Source organism: Neofelis nebulosa, chromosome 16 (assembly GCF_028018385.1).
Source record: "Neofelis nebulosa isolate mNeoNeb1 chromosome 16, mNeoNeb1.pri, whole genome shotgun sequence".
Lineage (NCBI taxonomy): Eukaryota > Metazoa > Chordata > Mammalia > Carnivora > Felidae > Neofelis > Neofelis nebulosa.
The window spans coordinates 59,134,091-59,149,820 of record NC_080797.1 but is presented as its reverse complement, the minus strand read 5'-3'; the positions used below and the strand labels follow the sequence as shown (position 1 = coordinate 59,149,820).

The 15,730-nt window shown below is 40.7% G+C and overlaps 1 protein-coding gene across 1 annotated transcript in view; it reads right to left on the bottom strand.

Moving 5' to 3' along the window:
• CRLF3 (cytokine receptor like factor 3) overlaps nucleotides 1-15,730 on the bottom strand; it is a 44,790-nt gene that overhangs the window by 17,005 nt on the left and 12,055 nt on the right. Inside the window, exons 2-6 of the mRNA XM_058704386.1 lie at nucleotides 12,461-12,668; nucleotides 9,400-9,487; nucleotides 8,471-8,648; nucleotides 5,438-5,660; nucleotides 4,627-4,759 (exon numbers count right to left, since the gene is read on the bottom strand). Coding sequence (XP_058560369.1) covers nucleotides 4,627-4,759; nucleotides 5,438-5,660; nucleotides 8,471-8,648; nucleotides 9,400-9,487; nucleotides 12,461-12,668 — 830 coding nt within the window. The remainder of the gene's footprint in view (nucleotides 1-4,626; nucleotides 4,760-5,437; nucleotides 5,661-8,470; nucleotides 8,649-9,399; nucleotides 9,488-12,460; nucleotides 12,669-15,730) is intronic.

Genomic DNA, 15,730 nt, shown 5'->3' with positions numbered 1-15,730 from the left:
TCTCTCTCTGCCCCTCCCCTGCTCACACTCTGTCTCTCTCTCCTTCAAAAACAAATATTAAAAAAAAATTTTTTTTAAGTCATTTTAGGGGGGGCCTGGCTGGCTCAGTTGGAAGAGCACGTGACTCTTGATTTCAGGTTATGAGTTCAAGCCCTACATTGGATGTACAGATTAAATATTTTTAAAATAATAAATAATAAAGTAGTTTAACAAAGAAAGAGTATGGACAGGAAAAAGGTCCAAGAAATACTCCTTAGATTATTTGGAAGAGTTGCTATATGTGAACACTTCAGAGTAGATACACCTTCTGGATTTCATGTAACCCTCCACCTACAGACAAACTAAAAACTAGGGTATAGAATCCTAAAAGAGATCTATTTAGGAAAGGAGCTATCTTATCTCATTCAAATGTACATAATCAAGAGTTTGTGGGGAAAACTCTCTGTCTGGCATTCTCCACATCTGTCATAAAAGCCAAATTCCAACCTGAAAGGTCTACATATCATATCTCTAGAGGGGACCACTTTGGCAAAATACAAAACCCAGCAAAGCTGTATTCTCCCTAGGACAGAGCATTCTGTCTCTATAAAAGGAGGAACCGACAAGATTTCAAAGACTAATAAAAAACAAATTACCTTCTTTAAAAAAAAAAAAAAAAAGTTTATTCATTTATACAATCTCTATATTCAAGGAGGGCTCAAACTCATGACTGAGATCAAGAGTTGCACACTCTTCCTACTGAGCCAGCTAGGCGCCCCAAAACAAATTAACTTCTTAATTCAACTATGACCTGTTGGGCTAACAATTAGTACTGAAAATACACCTGGTAATGACAGAGACCAGCCTTATACAGAAAAGAAAGATCCCCTCAAGCTTAAATTTATTCAGAAAAGGTAATGCTAATGCTTAACCAAAGGCAAGCATTAAACCAAATTCACATATCCCAAGCGACCCCTTTCTTACAGCTATCAACCATGCCATTTCTAAGATAAAGCCTCCAAATTTTTTGACACTTCTCCCATCAAGAAGTGGGGTCTATTCCCTTCCTGGGATCTAGACTCTGTGAATGTACAATAGAACGTGGTAAAGTTAACACTATGCCAATTTCTAGGCCCAGGCCTTAAAAAGTGACAGCCTCTGCAGCTTCTACTTCCTATCTCCTGAGATGCTCATTCTTAGAACCCAGCGACCATGCTGTGAGGAAGCCCAAGCAGCCCATGGACAGGCCTACACAGACAGGCACACAGAACCAGGGTTAATTTGCCAGTCATGTGAGTGAGCCATCTGGAAAGTAGATCCACCATCCCTAATCAAACTACTGCAGCTACCGACAAGCAAGCAGAGATGAGCTGTCCTTGACACTCTGCAAATTGCAGTTTCCTGAGCAAAATAAATGACTATTGCTGTTTTAAGCTTCTAAGTTTTGGGGTGATTTGTTACACAGCAATTGATAATGCTAACTGTAACATTAACTTTGTATGTTCTTTAAAAGAGAAAGTGTATAACAATAAATAGCCAGCCTACTGCCCCTTGATTTACCACCACATGTGACTTGTGGGAGGCAGATAGCACAGTGGGTAAAAGCACAGACTTTTAGGGCTAGACTGGCAGGATCTAAATAGTGACAAGTCATGTACTCCCTGTGCTTTGGTCTCTTCATCTATAAAAGATGACAGTAACCTCCTAGGCTATTAGGATTAAGGAAGGCTGTTTGAAAAGAAGCTGTTTTAAAGAAAGGAAGTGGTAGAGAAAAGAAAGTAAAAATATGGTTAAAAAAACAGGAAGATCAGGAAATCTTAGAAGCAAGGAGAGGGAGAGCAGGAATGTTCAGGCAGGAAATCAAGGAGAGGCCTAGCAGGAGGAGTTTGCTTTGCAGACCTGGCCACCAAATGAGACAGGGCTCTAGAGACTGACGGAGCCCGCCAGTAACAGGTTTCTTGGCTTCCGCAGCTCTACACATTCCGGCAACTTCATCAGGAATAGACTGGGGGGAGCAAAGGGCAGGGCCTACAGGACTATAACCTTCCCTCTAACTGCAAGGCCTTCCAACACCCTCAAAAAACTGAATAAAGTTTACCTTTAGTCAAGTTGGCCCATCTGTTCCCCCCTTATACAGAGGAGGTGCCCCCCATCTCTCACATCTTCTGACTTAGCTGCTGATGCCTGCAATTGCTTTTAACACGGAGAGAAGATATTTTCTTTCCACATTCAAAGGAAAAATGACAAAAATGCAAGGGTCTGGCTACAATAATACTGAGCTGAACTAAGTTTCGGTTAATCACTCTGCCAAGTGGGGCCCGGTCAGACATCTTTGGAAAAGGAGGAAGGAACAAATGGTTTACTGAGGCCTACTAAATGTCAGGTCATGGTCCACAGATAGTGAGTAGAGTGACACCAGTTTGGGTCATTTCCAACATCTTAAATATTTACTGAATGACATAAGAAACAAACCTAAGTACACCATCTATCAGACCTCCCCGTGTTCACAGAGGAAGCATTTAAAAGCAGGAGAGCATCAGGTCACCATCACTGGGGGGGAAATGGTCACAGAAGAGGGAAAAGGAAAAGAGCTAAGGATACTGACAGAGAAACTGTACATTTCAACACTAACTACAATCACATTTATTCTCCTGTGAAGAAGACAAAAACAAACAATACAGACTAGCTATGCCACCTACCAGTTATGTGACACTGGGTAAGTGACTTAACTTCTGTGTGCCTTGATATCCTCATCCCTAAAATGGGTAGCTATACCTATTTTATTGGGTTATTGTAAGAATCAAATGAATATAGGGGCACCTAGGTGGCTCAGTGAGGTAAGCGTCTGTCCTGGTTTCAGCTCAGGTCATGATCTCATGGTTCCATGAGTTCAAGCCCTGCATCTGGCTCTGCACTGACCGTGCAGTGCTTAGGATTCTCTCTCTCTCTGCCCCCCACCTCTCTCTCTCAAATAAATAAACTTAGAAAACAAAGAAATGAATATAAGTGCTTAAAATAGTACCTCGCATGTAATAAATGTCATTTAATTATCAACTGCAGTTATTATTACTACGAGTACTATTCTTACTGTCTGAGATATCAGACCTGAATCTATCAACTCAGGAAGCCCTATCATTACACAGGAGCATATTGTTCTCCAGAGATTCACTAATGGCAGTATTTCTATAAACAAAGGATATAAGATGAAAAAGAGTTTGTTAGCAAACAAAACTCATGAACTCCCCTTTAGGGAGTAACTAAGAGGACTTCAGGTAATAGACTCATTTCTCTCTCTCCCTCTCTCTCTGTTGGTATCTTTCTGGTTATTAAGTCATTGTTCAAAACCTAAGGTGTGAGAGGAGGTGTCAAAAATGAGCAGGGTGGCTCAGTCAGTTAAGCTTCTGACTGTGGCTCAGGTCACAATCTTGCGGTTTGTGGGTTCAAGCCTCACATTGGGCTCTGTGCTGACAGCTTAGAGCCTAGAGCCTGCTTCAGATTCTGTGTCTCCTCTGCCCCTCCCCCACTCACTCACTCTCTCTCTCTCTCTCAAAAATAAACATTAAAAATTTTTTTAAAATGAGACAAAGCATAAACCAGTATATTGTGAGAACTGCTGACAGTTAAGATGATTTGGCTGGGGGAGAACATGGCCATATTAGCTTACATAAAGCTTTCAGATACTCTCCAAGCTTCATATGACAAAGGACTGAGAACAACAGAAACTCTAAGCAACCATTCACCATAAAATCTGATGATCTGGACTTAAAACTTAGAGAAGAGTTGGCTACCCTGCTTTTCCAAATCAAAACTGGGCTTTGGTTTCTAGCAGGACCTATTCAGAAATAGGACTATAGAGAACGCATCTCAGATAACATGAAAACAAGGAAATTGTTCTAATACAGGAAGACATGGATGAAGAAACAGAAAAATGATTGGTGGCAGGAGAGTTTGCTTTCAGTTCTATTTTACAGAGAATTATACACATCACATACATTATGTATGTAATTCTCATTATGTTTACACCAGCAGGTTGTCTTTCACAGAGACTTGCTCATATTCATTCATAAAGGAAAAAAATTCTTGGCCTCTGATTTTTTAAGATTGACTTTTAAAAAAGTTTACCTACTTATTTTGAGAGAGAGAGAGAGAGAGAGAGAGTGCATGCATGCCTGTGCACAAGCAGGGGAGGGGCAGACAGAGGGAGAGAGAGAACCCCAAGCATGCTCTGTGCTGTCAGCATAGAACCCAGCACAGGGCTCGATCTCACGAACCCTGAGATCGCAATTTGAGCTGAAATCAAGAGTGGGATGCTCAACTGACCAAGACACCCAGGCGCCCCTAAGACAGACTTCTGAGAGGTAGTCTACTTACCTCTATCTCCCAAGAAAAGAGACAAACGTAAGTATGTGCTATGTATCAAGCATAAGCGAGACATCTTATATACATTATCTTAGTTCATCTTCGTAATAACCCTATGAACACATATGAGAAAACCAAAGCAGAGAGAAATGAGGAACTCTCCCCAGAGTAACTCTCCCTACAAATGACAAAGTAAATTCAGGTCTACTTTGAATCCAAAGCTCATGTATGTTCTATGCACTTCGCTCTGCTGCCTAAGGCATAACAGATACTGTAATATCTACTTGCCTGAATGTCAATGTCTGCCCACAGAAGTAAGTCGGAGCGCTGGAGTAGAGGACACCTGAGGATTCAGAATCATTCCGGAGGGCTATATTTCTTCGACTACTCAGGCTGTAGCCCTCAAAGCCAGCTGTCCACTCTTTTTAAAAAGCAAAAATATTGAAATTATTGAAACCCTGTGAGGAGTATCTTCAATACAGACACATTAAATAAAACTTGGAAGCAGAAGAGGCTGCTCTTAGGGGTCATGGGCAAGTTCCATAAAAGAAGAGAGGCAGTGACAGGGTATCCTGGTTAACCCTACAAACCACGAAACACATGCTAGTCTATTGTGGCATGGAAGATCAAGTGAGAGCTCTCTCCTACCTCATAAAATCAGGGTGAAGCATAACTGTTTGAGCTTATTCCAACCTGATTAAGAACTAGTTAACAAATAAGTCCAAATGTTTTAAGGTAGTAATACAGGAGAGACCAATTTCATTTTGTTTTGTCTTTTTAGGAGAGACCAATTTCAAATCCTAAGACCTCCATCCTGATACTCATTCATTTGAAAAATCAGTATTCTGATGCAATACTTAAGTCCTTGGATTTAGGGAACGCTAATAATCCTGCCTGGCACTATTTTTGGACTCTGGAGAGAAGAACTGATGAAAATTTCCAAAATTCACATGAAGTAATTTGAACAGGGCAGTTTCCGTGTTTTTCTTATCAATTCAGGTTTTACTGTCAGCAAATGTGGTTGTCAGTGTGCTGACGGAACAGGTACAAGTGGTCTGATACACAGTGAAGCTTCAGGAGTGAGAAGGCAACAGCATACCATGAGGCACCAATGTGGAGTGACCCATTTGGGGGACGCTCCAAGGACTCCACTCCTGTCGGCCATCTCCTCGAGCGCAGACTCTGAACTGATAATCAACGTTGGGGTCTATGTGCAATACTATGAACTCAGTTTCAGAGCCTACATACACGTCCTCAAAGTGATTTGAAGTGCATTTGCGGAATTGGAGCCTGTAATCTTGGGCTATAAAGTCGTCATCCACCTAAGGAGAAAGGCTTTATGTTAGGTAAAAATCAGGAAATAATGTCTCTCAGCATCATGGCTTAAGAACTCTTGGGCCAAGCACAGAAGCCCATGTACTGAATGTGGGCTATTCACAGGAAGGTCACAGAAAATATGCCATCATTATTTCCCTTCTTTCCTTTATTGAGCCATATTGTTTTACACTTCCCAGTCTGATTTGGAAAACTCTTCTTTTGAAGAATTGTATGTTTTCTATACAATAAAGCCAAAGGTAAAGTATTCAAAATTCAAAGATAAGAATCCCACAACTAGTTGCACCTAGGTGGTTCATTTGGTTGAGCGTCTCTTGATTTCGGCTCAGGTCATGATCCCAGAGTCATGGGATCGAGCCCCATGTCAGGCTCCATGCTAACTGTGGAGCCTGCTTGGGACTCTCTCCCGATCCCCAACCCTGCCTCTCCCTCACTAGTATACGCTCTCTTGCTCTCTCTAAAATAACAAAAATAAAATTAAATAAAGAAAGAACCCCACGACTACATCATTCATATAACCAAGAGAATTAATATCTAGAATATATAAAAGACTCCTAAAACTTAAAAACCACCCAATAAGGAAATGGACAAAAGACCAAAATAAACATTCTATAGAATTAAAATATAAGCAACCAAAAATATATAAAAATACTCAACCAAATTTGTAACATGGACAATGAAATCTAAAACCAAAATGAGGGAGGTGCCTGGGTGGCTCAGTTGGTTAAACACCCGACTTTGGCTCAGATCATGATCTCCTGGCTTGTGGTTTCGAGCCCCGCATCAGGTTCTGTGCTGACAGCTCAAAGGCTGAAGCCTGCTTCAGATTCTGTGTCTCACTCTCTCTCCTTCTACCCCTCCCCTGCCTTCTCTTTGTCTCTATCTCTCAGAAATAAACAAACATTAAAAAAAATTTATAGACCCAAAATGATGGGTGCCCGGTGCGGTGGTTCAGTCGGTTAAGCGTCCGACTGTTAATTTCGGCTCAGGTTGTGATGTCACAGTGTTGAGATGGTGCTGGACGTGGAGCCTGCTTAAGATTCTTTCTCTCTTTCTCCCTTTGCCCCTCCCACGCGTATGCACACACTCAGTCTTAAAAAAAAAAAAAAAAAAAGATATAGAAAAAAATAAATAATAAAGAAATAAATAAAACCAAAATGAGATACCATATCGGCAAAAATACGAAGTCTGACAAAGCCAAGTATTGGTCAGGATGCAGAGTAACAGGAACTCATACACTGCTGGTGGAAACACTGGTACAATCACATTAAAGAGAACTTAGTATTATCTAGCAGAGTATGGATCCTATACTCTAAGACCTCATAATTTTACTGGGTATACACTTAAGAAAAACATCTTACACATGTACACAAGATAACATGAATAATAATATGTTTATAGAAAAAAACTGGAAACTCTAGGTCCACTGACAGGCAAAAGAATAAAAATGGAATGACAGTCTTTGTTTTGAACGAACAAAAACCTCTCTGTTTTTTTTCTATTAATAAGGCTTCATTAGAAAACCCATTTAAGAAAATTATTTCCAGAATATAAGCCCCCACTCTGAATGATGTATTTATCGGTCAACAGCCAAGACACTTATGACCCATTTAGACATGGTTTCTTTTTTTTTTGTTTTGTTTATTTATTTATTTTGAGAGAGGGAGAGCACACGCACATGCACAAGCAGGGGAGGGGAACAGAGAAAGGGAGAGAATCCCAAGCAGGCTCCGTGCTATCAATGCCAAGCCCAATCCAGGGCTTGACCTCACAAACGGTGAAATCATGACTGAGCTGAAATCAAGAGTCAGATGCTTAACCAACTGAGACACCCAAGCACCCCAAGTTACCATACTTTAGATAGAAACCATGTCCAGGGGCGCCTGTAACTTAGTCAGTTAAGCGTCCAACTCTTGATTTCGGCTCAGATCATGATCTCAGTTCAAGCCCAGTTCCGTGCTAACAGTGCAGAGCCTTCCTGGGATTCTCTCTCTCCCTCTCTCTCCCTCTGACCCTCCCATGCTCTCTCACTCTCTCTCTCTCCCAAAAATAAAAACCTTTTTAAAAATTAAAAAAAAAAAAAAATATGGTAACTCATATACATAACATGATTTAACACACAAAATTCTCAGCAATGCTGAGAATGTGAAAAAACCACATTTTAAGAACTTTATTTCAGAAATATTAGTTCAGGGGCGCCTGGGTGGCGCAGTCGGTTAAGCGGCCGACTTCAGCCAGGTCACGATCTCGCGGTCCGTGAGTTTGAGCCCCGCGTCAGGCTCTGGGCTGATGGCTTGGAGCCTGGAGCCTGTTTCCGATTCTGTGTCTCCCTCTCTCTCTGCCCCTCCCCCGTTCATGCTATGTCTCTCTCTGTCCCAAAAATAAATAAAAAACGTTGAAAAAAAAAATTAAAAAAAAAAAAAAAAAAAAAAAAAAGAAATATTAGTTCAACGTGGAACAGAAAATATCAGACACCCAATCAATATTCAGTACGATCTTTTGACTTTCGTAACAAACAGAAACGGGAGAGATCTTCAACTCACTAAGGGTTAAGTTTGGGAAATATGTGATGGGAAATACTGTTGTGATACAGAGATTTTTAAAGGCATCTTCAAAACTATCTCAAACTGGAAGAGCTACCTCCATTCAAGTTCCCTGTGACTTTAATTGTAAAGCCAAAGAGACTTTTGTTTGTGAAGAGAAGAAAATCTTCGAAGGTAATTAATAAAAAACATCCTAAAGGCCCTCAAATCTCAAATCCACAATGCTGAAGCCACTTCTACAATTAATTACATACCTTACACCATCGAACAATGATGCCTCCAGGTTTCTCTATTAGTTCTTCTATCTGTACCGGTGGGCGAGATGCTACCGTTCCATGCTTGAAAATGTGGTCTTTCACTATGTTCAGAATCGAGTCATCCAACTGAGCAGATAAACAAGGCACATCAACCAGTAAAGGCACTTCTGGTAAGCTGAGGAAACAAAGCTTATGTGTTTATGAGGCTTTTAACTGGAAGTTAGAAATATGACGCGGAGTTTCAATCAGTCACATACTATAACGATGCTGAAGCCCCCAGGAAATAATGCCAATGGCAACAGAGGCTTTGCAAGATGTTACATAAAGATTCTCTTCCCAGGCAAATATAACCAACAAAATAGAAAATTGGTAGGATCACCACTGTCAAGTTTATACTGAAAGATCCAATGTACTCAGTTTCAATATGTGCAGAATATCTAAAATTTAACAATTCTCTTACACATTAGAATGGAAGAAAATCTATAATAAAACTATACCAAAAATTACAATCACAGGTATTTCATACTACTAATGCTGGTATTGGGCAGTGGACCTTGAAATCTATATTCTCTATCACACTTACTCAGAATCTTTAATAGGGAGGGGAAAAAAAAGCAGTTTATTTATTTATTTATTTATTTATTTATTTATTTATTTATTTTTTCAACGTTTTTAATTTATTTTTGGGACAGAGAGAGACAGAGCATGAACGGGGGAGGGGCAGAGAGAGAGGGAGACACAGAATCGGAAACAGGCTCCAGGCTCCGAGCCATCAGCCCAGAGCCCGACGCGGGGCTCGAACTCACGGACCGCGAGATCGTGACCTGGCTGAAGTCGGACGCTTAACCGACTGCGCCACCCAGGCGCCCCAAAAGCAGACAGTTTAAATGCTTAAAACCAAATCCTGAAGGCACTAACTACTTTACCTGTCCAACTGAATGTGTGACGCCTTTTGGGTAAAGTTCCACAGTTTTTCATTCTGTTCTCCTACACCACCCAGAATGGCGATCTCCCCTACAATCAGGAATAAGAGAACAAGTACAGTGAAAAATGGTCCTGTTACAAAGTAATCACTACAACCCGTGTCAAGGTGGGTCTCTGGTTTTCCTACACACAATTCTTAAGTGATTCCAGAGTCAAATTCCCAAAAAGCAAAAGTAGAAACTATTTTAGAAGTGACTCTAAGGTGAAGCTCATGAGGAAAAGGGGTACGATGGTAACATTTTGCCAGAAATGAAAAAATGTGCTCTAAACAAAGAAATACCGTTTATCAACGAAAAATTTTTTATACATTTTTTTAAACATTCATTTTTGAGAGACAGAGAGAGACAGAGTATGAGTGGGGGAGGGGCAGAGAGAGAGGGAGACAATCTGAAGCAGGCTCCAGGCTCTGAGCTGTCAGCACAGAGCCTGATGCGGGGCTCGAACTCACTGACCTCGATCGAGATCATGACCTGAGCCGAAGTCGGATGCTTCAACCTACTGAGCCACCCAGGCGCCCCTAGTTTGTCAACCAATTTTATGCAATGGACAAGGTGCAGGTACTTTCTGCCATCTCTCCTACAGAATCTTGACTTACAGAACTCCAATAGGAGCCAGTACAGGTATTACCCTGACAGAAGAATAGGGCACGGGGTCTTATAAAGTCAAATGATACAGCTATTTTCCTGAAAGAATATCACACATTAGAAATTATTCCACAGAGGGGCATCTGGGTGGCTCAGTCGGTTAAGCGTCTGACTTTGGCTCAGGTCATGATCTCGAGGTCAGTGAGTTTGAGCCCCGCATCAGGCTCTGTACTCTCAAGCGCAGAACCTGCTTCAGATCCTCTGTCTCCCTCTCTCTCTGCCACTCCCTCTTTCATACACACACTCTCTCTCTCAAAAATAAACAAACATTAAAAAAAAAATTATTCCACAGAAAAATAAAAAGGAGGAGCTATATAAAGACAACTTCTGTGTCATTCCAGGACCCCGAAGAAACAGTACCGGGACTCTTTCCATCTGAATGTGTCCTGGTGTGACTCAAGTTTTTGGGGACCATATAACATGACATTCTCCCTCACCAACAGGAAAACAGAGACATATTGAACAATGCCTGAAAGTCCTCAAAATTCCATCAATAAGGCTTTATCCCTTGAGAGGAAGAGATTGAAATTCAAAATATTTCTGAAATATAAAAAAATTTAAGCATCAGATGCTGTAACAAACAAGTTTGTGCCTCAAAGGATTTCTTTTCTAAAATAAAAACATTTCTCAGTCCTCAGGGTGATGGATGACCTGTGAACTACTTCTGGGTTTGTTTCCAAATGCAAAGCCTCCAGGGAAAGACGTTCTGTGGTCCCACTAAGAAGCATTTTCTCAAAGGCACTGCTAGGGTCAGTGTCAAATAAGCAGTTCTCACTGAAGAGAAGACAAAATGTAATTAGCATCTACAGATAATACCAATAGCACATTCTAAATGTTACCACAAAGGGATGAATTTCCAGTTGGAATGACAGACTTGTTAGCCACTCACCCTTTTTATCTCATGCCATTTCACAGCACTCAATGCAGAATGGGTGATATTCAGTCTCCTCTGGCTCCTTTTTCCTCAACTGTCCTTTAAATGCTGGCATCCCCCACCGTCTACCCTCTGCCACCCTCTCTTCTCAATATTGTACACTAACTCTTGATGATTTACTTACTCTCATGGATTCACACGCGATGTATACACCATCAATTGTCAGTCATACTGCCATACTGATCTCTCTCCTAAGCCACATGCCACATTCCCAACTACCTTCTGGGCATCTTGCCCCACACTGAATGCCCAACTACCCAGTGAAGCCCACCCTTCTCCTTTGTTTATGTCCATAAACAGCACAATTCACCTGGTAATCCAAAATCAGGCTGGTTTTGGTCATCCTAAGGCCTTCCCTTATCCTCCAATATCCAGACAATCACCAGTAATCAACACTCACTGACAAGTAAAATCATCAATTCTCTTTCTGAAAAATCTTAAAATCAGCTCCACATCATCTCTACCTGTCGTTGCCTTCATCATTTCCTGTCTGGATTAGTGCTACAACTTCCTAATTGGCCTCTTTTACCTCAGTCTTATGACCTCCAATACAGTCTCCAAACTGTAGGCAGTACCATTTTGTTGTTGTTGTTGTTGTTTTTTTTTAATTCAAATCTGATTGTGTAACTCTGCTGCCTAAAATACTTCAATAGATCCCTGATACACCATTCACTTCACTCGTGATGTTACTTCTGCTTCAAATTGTGCTGTTACCTCCTTTCTTCCTTTGTCTGCTTAATGAATTCCTTCAAGCCTCTGTGCAACTCCTCCTACAGAAAGCTACCCTACACTCTCCCGGAGTTAAGGGCTTTCCCTTCTGTGCTCCTGTGGGTCTTAGATTGCTCTCAGCATGTATGCCTCTCTCACTGTGCTGTGAACCCCACAGGGCAGAACTGTGATCTTTTTAATTAATACACTCAACAAAGAAGTATGTGAAGGGAGGAAGGTGGGTGTGAAGACGGGAAGGTAGCAAGGCAAGATCTGGGCATGCTTTAACCACAATAACGGGCTACAGATAGGTACGGAACTACTACGATTTCAGGAGTAAACACCGATCGTAATTTGTAACCTTCTAAAACTAACAATGGAATTAAATTATTTGAACACTGAAAAACATTTAAATAGACTCAAAAGGACCTTAAAATCACTGTGTTAACAGTGAGTAAGACCCTATCATAGAACCATTTGAGAAAAACCTTGTTTTTGTTTTACAAAACTCCTTGTTTTGTAAATAATTATAATTAACACTTTAACTGCACTCACCCTGGGATACCTCACAGTATCTGCTGTCCTATATTACAAACCATCCTAAGGCAGGAACATTCTAAGCACCCCACAGATGGCAAGAAGCCTGTTGGCACCCTGAGAAATCGACAAAGTGCCAATCTGAATGTGCCACACTTAACAGGCTCCCTGGACTCCCACCTTCTTGGACTAAGTCCTCTGCGGTATGAACTCCGTGCTCTATGAGTTTCTGGCAATCATCTAGAGGTTTAATGGTCTCCTGTTCAATGGTGTCCACCTCTTGCAGAAGGGTCACCAATCGCTCATCCAGGAGCTTCCCAAGGGTTCCCTTTAAGTCATTAAAATGCTGTTTGAGGACATCTCTGGTCTGGGATGCACTCTCTTTGATCTGAAAAGGAAGAACATAAAAACTCAGAATCTCTGAATAGGCTAATACACGGGCGGGCATCACTCAAAATCTCAAGGCACTACACAACAACCATCTTCCATTTCTTGATAAATCAAATGTGACTGATTTGCACAAACTTGCAGAAATGCATAAAACTGGCCTTCAGGTAAAACTGAACGGGCTCAAATCCTGGTTCCATCATTCACAAACCCCGTCGATTTTGGTCACGTTAATTAAGCACTCTACACCTCAATTTCCTTAATTGTCAAATCAGTGTAATGCTTACCTCATGGAGTTGCTGTAAGGATTAAATAAAAATAATCTATGTATTACACTTGGTAAAATAACTGGCACACTGATGTTCCCAAAAAATGTTAGAAAGTATTACTATCTACGCAAAGTAGTTCTTGGCAACAGTATGTTTCAGTACAAAAAAATTTTTAATTAGGAGGGGAGTAAGGTTCATTTTACTGAAAAGTAGTAAATAAAAGGTAGATTAGAAGGCCATTAATACATTTTTTAAATTACCTAATGGATAAAATGCCCTCATTGTGGTAAAACTAAGAATTTATTTAGAATTCAAAGAGGCTCACAGAAGGCAGAGAATGTTCATGAAAACACACCTCTGGGACAACGCTTTCATCCTTTCTGAGTCCCGTTCCTCTTCGCAAATCTCAACAAGAGGTCTATAGACCTTCTTCCCAGCAAAATGAATAATACGTACTCTAAAGAAATTAATTCAATTTCAAAGCTACAAATTCCCTCAAATTTCAACCATGGCTTGCCTGAAACAGTAATTCTGAAACTTGGTTTGCAGAAGCATCATGTAGGCTGCCTGTTATAATTTAAATTGTAGGGCTCCATCCCAGACCTAATGATTCAGAACCTTCAAGAAGGGTGAAGGGGTATATGGATACAGTTCTCATGTTTCACAAGCACACCTGTGATTCTGCAGCCCAGACTCTGAGAAACACTGCCCTCAGGTCCACAGAGCCCAGAGTAAGAGCTGCTGTTCTGGGAGGTAGGGCAGGGAAATCTTTACAGCTCAGACATATTTTGAAAACAAACCAGTTGTCTATACAGATACAAGATTTTTTTTTTTTTTTTAAGAATATGGATAACACACAATTCACTCCCACTTAACAGGAAAATTCTAACAAAAGCCAAAAACTTGAATTAAAGCAAACACATACTTACTTTGCAGATATTAGTTTCATAAGGACATTATTACATTTATACTCTAACCCTTTTGCTAACTTTATCTTTGCAAGAGCATTTGAAGTCCAAGAAAATCCACAAAGCATACGACTTTAACAGTTAACAGAAATTTAAAAAGTTTCCATTTATTCTCTAATACTAAATTTAAAAAGCAGAATACAAAATTGTTTTCCAGAAATATTCACAACCATGTAAAAACAAAAGATGCCTATGCTCAAAGAGTACAAAGAAATACAGGGAGGAAAATACAGGGACAGTCTGACGATTAGATGAAGTGGAAGGATCATGGAAATAATTTTTTCTCCTTCCAACATTAATTTAACTTACAGTATGTGTGAAGTGAACGAATTCCTTTTTTTAAAAATTTTTTTTTAAATGTTTATTCATTTTTGGAGACAGAGACAGAGTATGAGTGGGGGAGGGGCAGAGAGAGAGAGGGAGACACAGAATCTGAAGCAGGCTCCAGGCTCTGAGCTGTCAGCACAGAGCCTGATGCCAGACTCAAGCTCACAGACTGTGAGATGATGACCTGTGCCAAAGTCAGAAGTTTAACCAACTGAGCCACCCAGGCACCCCAAAGAATTCCTTAAATCATAAAGAAAAAGAGAGATTCTGGGCGCCTGAGTGGTTCAGTCGGTTGAGCAGCCGACTTCAGCTCAGGTCATGATCTTGCAGTCCATGAGTTCAAGCCCCGCGTCGGGCTCTGAGCTGACAGCTAGGAGCCTGGAGCCTACTTCAGATTCTGTGTCTTCCTCTCTCTGGCCCTCCCCCGTTCATGCTATGTCTCTCTCTGTCTCAAAAATAAATAAACATTAAAAAAAATTTTTTTTTTAAAAAGGAAAAAGAGATTCTAATTTAAGTTTGTTGATCACTGTCTGTGCAGTTACTAAGGAACTTCTATGAAATTAGCCCAAGCCAAGGTTGAAGAAAAAAAAAAAAAGGGGGAGGGAGCCATATTCAAAATGTACTTGATTTGCTTCATGAGTCACCTGTGGGATTTTTAAGACTCAGGCCCTAACATACATAGCACCAGGGAAATAAATGTTGCTGAATAAAAATGAAGTTAATCATGTACATTTTTAAGACCTTTTTTAAGGAACTAGGGAAAGAATGCCTTATGATTTTGATGTATCACCTGAATGCTGTTAGAAATGCAGACTCTTCCACGGGGGAGGGGAAGGAAAAAAAAAAAAAAAAAAGAGGTTAGAGTGGGAGAGAGCCAAAGCATAAGAGACTGTTGAAAACTGAGAACAAACTGAGGGTTGATGGGGGGTGGGAGGGAGGGTGGGGTGGGTGATGGGTATTGAGGAGGGCCCCTTTTGGGATGAGCACTGGGTGTTGTATGGAAACCAATTTGACAGTAAATTTCATATATTAAAAAATAAAAAATTAAAAAAAAATTAAAAAAAAAAGAAATGCAGACTCTTGGGGCGCCTGGGTGGCTCAGTCAGTTAAGCGTCCGACTTCAGCTCAGGTCATGATCTCACAGTTTGAGTTCAAGCCCCGCGTCGGGCTCTGTGCTGACAGCACAGAGCCTGGAGCCTGTTTCGGATTCTGTGTCTCCCTCTCTCTCTGCCCCTCCCCTGTTCATGCTCTGTCTCTCTCTGTCTCAAAAATAAATAAAAACATTAAAAAAAAAAAAAAAAGAAAGAAAGAAATGCAGACTCTTAGGCCCCACCGAGAACCACAGAATCAGAACCTACGTTTTAAACAAGATCCCTAGGTGAATCATGACAGACCTTACAGATTCCAAAATAAATGAAGATAACATGTCAAAACCCTGTAGTACAGTTCACACTCCCAGCACCAAGAGGAAATTCTGCAGTTGAGAAGTATACCAATGA